This window comes from Arachis hypogaea, chromosome 15 (genome assembly GCF_003086295.3).
Source record: "Arachis hypogaea cultivar Tifrunner chromosome 15, arahy.Tifrunner.gnm2.J5K5, whole genome shotgun sequence".
NCBI lineage: Eukaryota > Viridiplantae > Streptophyta > Magnoliopsida > Fabales > Fabaceae > Arachis > Arachis hypogaea.
The window spans coordinates 152,920,728-152,933,275 of NC_092050.1; the positions used below are offsets into that span (position 1 = coordinate 152,920,728).

The 12,548-nt window shown below is 27.1% G+C and overlaps 1 protein-coding gene across 1 annotated transcript; it reads right to left on the reverse strand.

Moving 5' to 3' along the window:
• Positions 1-1,284: 1,284 nt before the first annotated feature.
• On the reverse strand, positions 1,285-3,064 carry LOC140179026 (alkane hydroxylase MAH1-like). The gene has a single exon (XM_072217258.1). The coding sequence runs from the start codon at positions 2,993-2,995 to the stop codon at positions 1,439-1,441; it is 1,557 nt and encodes a 518-aa protein (XP_072073359.1). The 5' UTR covers positions 2,996-3,064; the 3' UTR covers positions 1,285-1,438.
• Positions 3,065-12,548: the final 9,484 nt, after the last annotated feature.

A 12,548-nucleotide genomic window follows, 5' to 3' on the forward strand; every position in this document is an offset into this window, starting at 1 on the left:
TACTTAAACTATTTTTTTTTAAGTGCCAGAAGACCCATGCCCCATCTACTGTGTTATATGGAACCACAAGGAGAGCAATTATTATGTGTTAGTCTAAATTCCCTTAAAAATATTTAGGCAGTGTACTCTTTTTTATTATCAAATTTTTACACGTTTAGTAATGATACTTTTTTAATGAAATAATAAAAAACAATCAAAGAGATAAAAAATTAAAAAAAAAAAAAAAAAACAGCTGCCTACAACCTTCCCTTATTTCTCCTAAGTTAGCTCATCTTTAAGTTTAGTAAATGTAGCCATATGACAAGTTTGTTAGGGATATTTATGGATAAGATCCAATATGTATATTTACGATATTTATTCGAATTTGATTCAAAAAATTATGGATATTATCTGATCCGCACATTAATAGGATCGAATGCAGATTTTATGTAGGTATTTATATATCTATAAATTCGCAAAAATAAATAAATAAATAAGTAAATATTTTTTTTATATTTTATTTTATCTAATAATTATTATATATGTTGTATTATTTAATTTTTATTATTTAAGAAGTGTTTAATAATATTTTAAGAGTAAACATGTTTAAAAAAAGTAGAAAAATAGACTTATTGATATTTTTTAATAACAATAAGCTTTTTAAAATATTTTTATGTTTGCAGATATATCCAGGATCCGACCCGATCCGATTATTTTAGTGCGAATTGAATCGAAATTTTTGTCATATCCAATTCGATCCGCGTTCATTCCTAGCCGCTTTAGAATATAAAATGTTTTTATATCCTTAATATTTTTTAAAGTTTTAAATTAAAACTAATTCAGTCCTAACTTCCAATTTATTTTATTTTGAGTTTGGATGAAATTTGTGGATCAAACTCCTCTAGAGTGAACGAACAAATTAATAAAGTGATAAAGTAAAAATTTAATCACTTTTAAATTAAGATAATGAGACTCACATATGATAGAATTTAATTACAAATGTATAGTAATTAACCCTTTACTTTATTAATCTTCTCACTTTAAAAAATTTAAATTCAAAATTTACATAAACTTTTTTATATTTGTGTTATACTAAAATTTTTTTTGTTAATAAGGATCAACCTCTAAGTTTTTAAATTATAGGGACAAACTTTAATTTAATACTATATTATATCATGAACCACTTATCTTAGAAACTTAAGTTAATATAAAAAAAAACACAATTATATATTTCTATCACGAATACTAAACAAAATAAAATCTGATTCTCTGATAAATAATGTAAGATTTATTTATAAAATAAAATAATTCTTGAAACAATAAGAAACATTTATTTCCATTATTTCTTCACACCAAATATATGTATATATACACACACTTACATATTTTCTAAAATTATTAAGTGATCCATCTACTTGTGTGTATTATAGCTGTACCACACTTCATACATTTGAAATAATTAAAAGCCTTCTCTTTTGGTTATCCTAACCTTCAAACCATCCTTCATTAGAAGCACAATTGAATGACTTGGGATAGCTTGATGACCTTCCACCACATGTATATGATAATTGCACAAAATGGATGCTGCCACCATCTTAATTTGCATAAAAGACAAGTCTTTTCCCAAGCAAGTTCTTGGCCCCGCATTAAAACTAATAAACTTGTAAGAAGGCACATGAATTATTCCTCCTTTTTCAGATATCCATCTCTCTGGCTTGAACTCCAAGCAATCTTTTCCCCATATCTCTTCATATCTTCCCATTGCATACAAAGAAAGTAAGATCGTTGTATTTGGATTCACATGATGTCCACTTGGGAGTATGTCACTTTTGATTGGTTGTTTCCTCTCAAAAGGAATAGGAGGAAATAGCCTCAAAGATTCACAAAGAGCACCATGAAGATAAACTAGCTTTTTCACCTCTTCTATGCCTAAAACTTTGTGCTTCATTTCATCATTATTTGATCCAAAATTTTCTTTGATTTCATCAAGAATTTTGGTTTCAACTAATGGGTTTGTAGCAACAAGCCAAAAGAACCAAGTAAGAGCTGAAGTTATGGTATCTCTTCCAGCCACAAAAAGATTAAAAGCTGAGTCTCTTAAAAACTTGTCATCATTGACTAATAATGTTTGACTTTGACCCTTTTCTTGTTCTTCTTGTTCTCTCATCATCATCAAAGCACTAAGCAAGTCAACTTGAGCTTCATCTATTTGACTACTTTTGTTGTACTTGCTTATCTCTTCTCTCTTTGATGCTATGCAAGAGTATATGAATTGGTCAAACACCTTGCAAGCTTCACTCATCTTTCTCTCTTGACCTAATTGAAGCCATTCTAGAAGCTTCCAAACACTCTTTGGAACAGCATGCCTATAGAATAAGGACTCTTCAGCTTCATTAAAAGCCTTCTCACATGCAACTTGAGGGAACTCAATAGAAAGACAATTAGGATCATACCCTAAAACAATGTTGCAAATGTTGTCGAATGTGAAGCGATTGAAGATGTCTTGTAGATCCACCTCAATCTCATGTTGTCTCACATCTTCCAATGTGGGAATTAAGCTACATTCCACCTTCTTCTTGATTGTCTTCTCTAGAAACATCTCGAATCTTCTATTCTTAAACAACGAGAGAAGCAAGGATCTATGGTACCTCCAGGTCTCCGAATCCGCCGTGAAAATTCCAAGTCCAAAGACTTGGAAAATCTCGCGGAATTCGGAGCCCTTGACATAGTTGTCAAAACTCTTGCTCATTATATGATGAACATTCATGGGGTCACTAGTGACCAAATAGTTCATGTTGGTGAACCAAGGTCCCATGAATTCACCGGTTCTCCCATGTTGTTTCAAAATATCGGTTGCGAAATCATGTATCCGATACAAGTTCCACAACACTTTTGGTAACATGCCAAGGATAGGCCAATCAATTAGGAGAGGAGTCTTACATAATCTCCTATGGAAGAAATAATATATGTAGCAAAATGATGATACAATTATTGCTACATAGAGAAAGATGGCCATAGTGTATATGGTTTAATTTCTTGTAGTTTATGTGAGGCGGTTTTAGATACATAAGGTTGGTTTTCTTATTCTATTAATAAGTATGTATGGCATTATATATACAGTAGTGCTATTTTGGCATCCACTTTCCACATTATGAGTGATGAATTATTCCATGAGAAATAATTAAATAATAATATATAATATATCAAAAATTCATTTTTATAGTATTAAGTGGAAAGTGCTGCTTTATATATTCTATATTGTAACAAAAATTTCAAAACTGTTTAGAAGAGAATAGAAAATTAATCGAAAACATACAGTTTTAAATTATTTAATTATTTTGTATTTTTTTAATTGTTGTTTATTTTATTTTATATTTATTAATTACAGTTGAAATAATTAAATAATTATAAATATAATAAATATGTAATTATAAATATTATATAAATAAAATGCTGAGTTAAATAAAATAATTTTAAATTTTTTTCTCCTAACATTAACAAACTTTGACAATGATTAATGATGATTATAATTTAATTTGTGTGTCTCCATATATACAAGCATTTTCTTTTATAATATTTTAAGATTTTTTAATGTCTTTTCTAAGAGAAAGGCAAAATTGTACACAATAAATTAATAATTGATGTAAAGCTAGGATTTTTTATTTTTATAAATTAAATAAATATAATTATTATTAAAATAAATAATTTTAAAAATATTTACCGAAATAAATACCTCTTTCTTATCTCGTTTACAGTGTAAACGAGATAAAACATATGTATGCAATCCGTATTTATCTCATTTACACTATAAACGAGATATATGTACTTTTTTTAAAAAAAAATTAAAAATAATAAAAAATATTAATAATATCAATAATCCAAACTTTTGGCGTGCAATTAGTACATAAAAAGGTTGGTAGAAGAGATTAAAATGAATATATTTGATCAATTTTAGTCCATTTTAAATGACAGGGATTAACACGTTTACTTGAAAACTATTAAACTGCCCACTATTAACACTGTTATCTCTTTTCTAATCATCCACTGGGTTAAAAATTTAAAATATAATTTAAATATACGTGATTTAGTTAATGACTCAGTTAATGTAGATCACTATTCTATTGGTATATAATATGAAATCTTTTTTACTTAAATTATATTTTAAATTTTTATGTACTCCATGCAACAAATAAAATTTATATGTACTCCTGTACAACAAACAAAAAAAGTAGGTGAATATGGAAGAAACAAATATATTAATAATGTATAGTTAAAAATATATTTATAATTATCCAATATTAGTGGTGTGTTGGAAATATATTTGTAACTATCCATTATCAATAGTGGACTGCCCATTGTTAATTTTTTGGTGACTAACTGCCCATTGTTAATAGTGTGATGGAAATATATTTGTAACTATCCGTTAAATAAATAACATGTAAAGAGTAATGGGTAGTTACAAATATATATATTTCCAGCACACTATTAATAATGGGTGATTACAAATATATTTTCACCACACTATTAATAATGGCCATTACAAATATATTTTTAACTATACATTATTAATATATTTGTTTATTCCATGTTTATCTACTTTTTTTTTCGTTTATTGTACAAGAGTACATATAAATTTTATTTGTTGTACATACAAATTTGAAATATAATTTAAGTAAAAAAGATTTCATATTATATATACTAATAGAGTAGTGACATGCATTAACTTGGTCGTTAAATAAATTACGTGTATTTAAATTATATTTTAAATTTTTAAATAGCGAGTAATTAGAAGAGAGGTAATCGTGTTAATAGTGGAGAGTTTAATAATTTTCAAATAAACGTATTAATTCCTATCATTTAAAATGGACTAAAATTGATCAAACATATCCATTTTAATCTCTTCTACCAATTTTTTTATGTACTAATTGCATGCTAAAAGTTTGGATTATTGATATTATTAATATTTTTTATTATTTTTATTTAAAAAAAGTACATATATCTCGTTTATACTGTAGACAAGATAAATACGTGTCGCATACATCTGTTTTATCTTGTTTATAGTGTAAACAAGATAAGAGATATTTATTTTGATAAATATTTTTAAAATTATTTATTTTAGTAATTATTATATTTATTTAATTTATAAAAATAAAAAATCCTGTAAAGCTATATATGTAGCTAGGTCCCAAAATATTGTGATTTTCACTATACATCCAGTCAAGTAGTGTCCACAACTACAGAAAAGGTACATATTAATATATATTGTTAATTATTATTATCAAATTAATGTATGATATAAAAATCTATTGCCAAAAATTTGGGATGTGATAATAATAATTGCCCAAACACGTGAAATACTTCAAGATGCGTCTTCTTTCAGACGACCGTGGACATTATGATTCTGGTTTGTTTGGCTTTTTATATTGTCCACTTGTATATATATATATCTAATATTCTTGGTTAATTGTTCATATATTTGTTGTATTTAAATATTATTGGAATTTTCGTAGTAAAAGATATTTGATCGAGTTCAATGATGTGTCTTGATGGTGCACCATAAAAGATTTTTGTGGGTATATATTATTGATTTATGTTGAATAATTTTATGATGTTAGTTTGTTTTTGTTTCGATGATTTAAATTATTATATAGGGGAGTACATTTTAAATTTTACTAATATAATTAAAATTGAATGAACGAAAAATTTCAACCAGTAGCTTATAAGATTGGGACTATAGTTTAGAGGAATACAAATCAGCAAAGTTTTTATTTTAATCCTTCAAATTATTACATGCCTGGATTATTTTAATTTCTTAAAATTTTCACGTTAATTTTTTTAATTGTTATTTTATTATTATAGTCTGTCAAATTGCAATTTGCAAAACATGAACAAATTAGTTCTTGGTTCCAATTGTTAAGTTGTTAATGTTTTCATTGATATTGATGCATGTTAAATAATTAATAATATGATATTATTGTTAGTGGTGGATTCTTATTAATTATTGATTTTTGTCTTTGATAAAACTGGTTGAGTATTTTATTTTGACATTCTTATAAATTTATAAATGATTGAGTGATTCACTTTGAATTTTAGATGCTACTATAGATTATTGAGTCGTAAATTCTATAATTAGTGTATACTAGTATTTTTATCCGTAATAATATTATGGGAATATAAATTTAATAAAATTACGGTCTATTTTATTTTAATAGTATAGATTATGTATGGCATAAAAAATTTATAAAATCAAATTACTTTTACAAAAAAAAGTCATAGATTGACAAAAGTCTTTAACTAAGAAGACTAAGGTATCTGTAGATAAAAAATTAAATAATAAAATTTTTAGTTATTATTTTTATATGAAAATATCTAACTTTTTAATAATAATTAATTTTAACATTTATTATTATCTAAAATTTAAAATAATTTAACGTGTATACTTTTTACATTTAATTAGGTGTTAACTATTAAGTCTGTATAGAAATAATTCATTTTTATACTTACTATTTAAAAATAATATTTTTTCTCTCTATGTATATAAAAATATAATTAGATATTAGCATAAAAAATTATACTGATAGTTATAAAATCAATTCAAAATTATTTTTTTTAAATAATTAAATCTTGATTCTAACTTTTAATTATAATATTAGTATTCTCTCAAAATTATATGTAATAAATATTTGAAAAAAATAAAAATATAAATTAAAAAGATAAATGATAAAAATTTAAAACTAAATAAAAAACTAAAAAATTATGTATATAATAACAATAATAATAATATTTTTATTTAAATTATATTATTTTGTTAATTTTATTTTCTGTAGAAGAGAAAGATAGAAAAATAGAGAATGAGAGAAAAGAGAGAGAAAGATAAAGATAAAGAACGAAAGTGAGAGTGAGAGTTTGTTAATTTTGAAAGAAAATTTTTTATTTTAATTATAAAAAAATATCAGATGACATATTTTGATTTGTTAAATTATTAATGTAAAATATAAATTATATATAGAGTGAAAAAAGTAGAAAGCAATAGAAAAATGGAGAGATGTATATAAGAAAATTTAGGAAGGAAGTTTATTAATTTTGATAAAAATATTTTCTCTCAACTTTAATAAGAGATTGTCATGTGACACATTTGATTATTAAATTAGATAGTAATATATGATACATAATAAGGTATATTTCAATTTTAATTTTAATATTTTAATTTTAATTTTAATGCAATTAAAGAATGTTATGTTACACATTTTAATTGTCAAATTAGTAATTGATCATTGATATTGATAATGATATATAAAATAGATATAATTGTTGAAGGAATGAGAGAAATAGAGAAAGAAAGATGGAGCAGGGAAGAACTCTTTAATTTTGGAGGGAAAGATTTGATTTCAATTGCAATGAAAGAGTGACATGTGACACATTTTAGTTATAAAATTAGTAAGGAGGAGGAAAGAATTCTTCAATTTTGAAGGGAATGATTTAATTTCAATTACAATGAGAGAGTGACATGTGGCACATTTTACTTGTAAAATTAGTAAGGAAGAGAAGAAAATTCCTTAATTTTGAAGAAAAAGATTTAATTTCAATTACAATAAGAAAGTGACATGTGGCACATTTTGGCTCTAAAATTAGATAAATATAATAGATAATAAGATGAGATAATAATATATATTTTTTATTTAAATTTTTTAATGATTAAAATATGATCATATTATATATATATATATATATATATATATATATATATATATATTATAAGAAAAAAATTATATTTTTATTTAATTCTCTTGACAACTAATAAATCTATCACGTGTAAGAAATTAGACAGAAAGTGTATTTTCAAATTCCAACATTCATACATTTATATATTTCACAACTAAAATCATATGATAATTAAACTTAAGCTCCTCCTGCATATACTCATTGTTATCTATAGTCCATTAATATTAGTCCAAGCAATTTGAAAAAAAAAATAGTAACTAAATGAAAGAACTAAAATTGAACAGTGTATTTAGGATGATTATATAGGACTTTAACCAACTGAAATTTAATTATGTTCTATGTAATTTTATTACTAAATTAAAAAAAAAAATATTGGGGATCATGACTCTATTATCCACGCTATAAATTTCGTCATTATTGCATATATTTATAATTACATATTCAGTACGTTTAGTATTATTCAATTATTTTAGTAGTAATTAATTAATACAAAAAAACGATAATTAAAAAATATATAATAAAATAATCTTAAACTATTTTACACTAATTTTCTATTCCATCAAATATTTATGTGTACATGACTTTCTATATAGTTTCTTTATACATGGTGAGAAAAATCTACACATGTTGTAAATAAAGTGTGCTTTTTATATATAAAAGAAAAATTCCTTTTTATTTAACAGTATTTTCTCCCGCATGGAAAGTGTTTGTTGACAAATAGTCACATACTCACATAGTCACATGGATCATTTATGAAGTTTGGTAATTAACAGCGAACAGTTTGGTGTGATTAACTTCTTTTGCACAATCGAAACCCATCATCAGAACAGATAATTAGAAGAGTTAATTACCAATTCGATATCTAAAAAATTTAGACGTTAACAAAAATTTTTTTGAAAGATATCAATAAAATAGTTTTTTAATAATTTGAAATATGATAAAAATAACGGTTAAATATTATTTTTTTATAAATGATAAAAAAAATTTAATGTTTAATAAACAACTTACTTATTTATTTTGAATTTTTGTGATAACATTTGAATAAATATTTAAAAAATACACAAAAAAATTCAAAGCAAAATTTAATCCCTAGATTTTTTGTTTTTTAAAAAAAATTTGGTCATTTACAATTAAATTTTTTTTATAAAATTCACTTGATATAAAATTAAAAGATGAAAATAATTGTTTTTTTAATGATACTTACAAAAAATCGTATTAAAATATGATCTCTAAAATCTTTTTTAAAATATATATTTAATATCTACTTCTTTCTATCACAACTTTAAATCTTTCAAGAATCGTTAACATTTTTTTGGATTATTTTTGTCAGTGTTGTAAACTTTCGAGTACTATTTTAGTATTTTACCCAATTTGAAATTTCTTTCACAATCAAATTTTTTTAGTATAATCAATGAGTAAAATACAACAGAAGAAAGAAGCAAAACAAATGAGGATGAGGAGAAGCAGGAGCAGAAAAAATCGATGGTGAATCTGTGATTGCTTTGATGTCGCCGCAGAAGAAGAGGCGTGACATCGTTGCAAAAAAGGAGGCGCAACTGCAATGGTGAATTTGCGATGACGAATTTGTAACTCTGTGACTTTCAACAATGGGTTGTGACTTTAATTTTGGGCAACGAATCTAATTCTAACGGCGAGGTTACGAAGGGGAGATCTGGTGCGTGCTTGACAAACGAGAAGGAAAGACGTCGCCACAGAGAAAAAATCCTAGAGTGAGCGAGATGGAGACAAAGAGAGACGGAGTAAAGAGAGACACGAGGGAGATCTGATAGAGCAGACCACGTCGCCGGAGAACTGTGATAGTTGGAGAGTCAGAGTTGTAAGGGAGATCCGGAGTGGCCGACCGCCATAGAAGAGAGCACGACAATGGTTGAATGAAAGCATGAGTAAGGGCACAGGGCTATGAGTGGGATTGGATCATCTCCAATTTTTTTTTTCACTTGAGAGTAAACTTAATCTCTCGCCAAATATTTTATATGTGGGATCAAGAGAAAATATGAGAGAAAAAATATTGAAGGGTTAAAAATCGCACTTTTCTCCTTCAATTGAAAAAAAATTGAGGGAATCCATTTCTACCGTGAGTGAGGTTGTGTGCCCAAGAGAGAGTGTGGTTAGGCAGCGAAACTGTGAGACTGTGAAACTGAAATCCTAATTTTCTCCCATTTAATTTAGACATTTATATGATTGGGTTTAACTATTAGAATGTCCTTAAAAAAATAATATAGCAAGCTTGCTGAGCCAACCTGCCTCGCCCCACCAAAACCTGCGAGTTTAAAATCCCACTCGGCCCACTTTTTTGATGGTTTTGGCAGACCGGCTCGATAAATTTGATCTGTTTTGCCAGTCCTACCAGAATTCTACCATAGGAGAGAAAGTGTCTTGTCACAATTTCATAGTGATCAACTGATCTAGGAGTAAGTGTCTAATCATACTTTACATTGGAAAATAATGTGACCGAGACAAAACAATCATATCCACACATCGTCGATAGTATTGAGCAAGTGTGATGAAATTGTCATCCTTGCCAAAATGCCAGGCATAAACATAACCAATATCATTATGCAAGTAGGACGAAACTCACATTCTTTTCTAGAGTCTTTAATCATGATCATTGAAAAACTTTTTATCTATCAATAAGTCACTAGAATCCTTTTCCAACCAATTTAGAGCTTATGATAGTTTTCTTAAATTCAAAGTGAATGTTACAAATCTATACAAACTCATTGAAGAGACATGTTTCATTAAAAACAGGATTACAAAACAACAAGCAAGTTTTTGCTTATGCAGTCTCTAATATGAACGCGATCAACTCCTCCCTACCCAAAACCAAATTTTTGCTCTATGCATAAATTTGTCACAAATGCAACTTTAACACTCCTGACCTTGTAAAATCGTCTACTTGACATAAAATCACTAAGTTGTAAATATAACGTATCTTTTTTTATCAATCCTGCTAGGTAACGAACTAAGATACCAGCCAACTTGAACAACTTTTTAAAATCATTGTTTTTTTTTAATTTTAAAATTAGGATTACACGCGCCAATGAAAAAACCAATCCGTAGAGCAACTTCTCCCACTGTGACAGGCGCGACTCTCCATGCAGCACCTTTCGTCGCACCACTGGACACTTGACGTCGATCGCAGCTAACCACCTGACCTGCGAACTGAGCCATTCAATTCACAAGACCCTAGAAAAGAAACATCCCCCAATATAGAAAAGAAACATCCGAACGAGCCAAAAAGAAACATCCATTAAAAGCACAAAAGAAAAATCTAAAATATAAGATAAAAAAAACTTCTCCCAATGCAGAAAAGAAACATCCGCTAAAGTACAAAAGAAACATCCAAAACAAGATTTAAAAAATCCAAATTTTAGCAGAAGAAACATTCAAATTTAGTAAAAACAACGTCCAAAACCAAGAAGAAGAAGAAGCGACGCGATCTCAACACGACAATAGTAGTGGACGTGTGGCGGTCTCCTCGGTGGCAGATGTAATGCGTTCGCGAGGGGATCTTACTGCGGTGCTACGCACCGCTGCGTTGGCTAATGGAGGGGACACATGTCTGCGGCGGTGGTCAGCAGTAAGGACGACAGCATTGGTTTTAGGAATGGATAGCACTACGTGTGGCAGCGGACAGCGGCACTAGGTGGGGCATAGACGTAATTAAAGAGAGACAAGGGTTTGTGCGGTTCTTTTTTTCAATGCATACTGTGAATGTGTGTAAGCGTTAAATTAGATTGGATTTTTTGGTGTTTTTTATTTTTATTGGAATTTTTTTCAAAATTAAAAAAGTTGTTTAAGTTGGCTGAACATATAATTAATTTTCTAGATTTTCTCTTTTTTATTTATACTTATAAAACATCACATTAAAATCTGATTTCTAAAACCATTGTGAAAATATAATATTTAATAGTTTGATACTGTAGTCACGTTTTAAAAGTAAACATGTTTAAAAGAGTAGAAAAAGAGATTTTATTGATGTTTTTTTAAATAAAAATAAGTTTTTAAAAAGTATTCTTATATTTTGCGGATATATCCGATATCCGATCCGATCCGCAAATGTGCAGATCAGATCTAAGCTAAAAAATTACAAATATTGGATCTGATCCAATGATTTTAGTACGGATCAGATCGAAATTTTGGCCATATTCAATCCGATCCACATTCACCCCTAGCGTGCGATGGCGGATGCCAGCGCTGGATAGGGCACAGACGTAGCTAGAGAGAGAAACAAGAGTTTGTGCACTTCTTTTTTTCAATGCGAAAGAAACAAGAGTTTGTGCGCTTCTTTTTCTCCGTACCTACTATGAATGTCTGTGAGTATATTAGATTAGATTGATTCTTTAGGTATTTTTTATTTTTGTTAGAATTTTTTTCAACATTTAAAAAGTTGTTCAAGTTATTGGACATGTAGTTTATTCTCTAGACTTTTTCTTTTTTTATTTATACTTATAAAATATCACATTAAAATCTGATTTCTAAAACCGTTGTAAAAATATATATTTAATAGTTTTACACTGTAGTTATGCTTTTTTTTTAGTATCTATATTGTAGTCACATTTTAAAATATTTTTTTATTATTAACAAATTTAGAAGCTACTGATAATTTATTGGTCAAATGTTAACTAACAAATTTAATATGTTTATTAATTGAGGATAAAATTGAAATACACATGTAAAATGTGAATCATAACACAACAAAATTCAATATAATAATTAATCCAAAATCCAAATATCAAACTTCGGTCAATATAGTTGGACCCTACAAGACTAAAACTAACAGTTAGAAGGCGTATAGCAATATAACAAAATTCACTGCATACGAA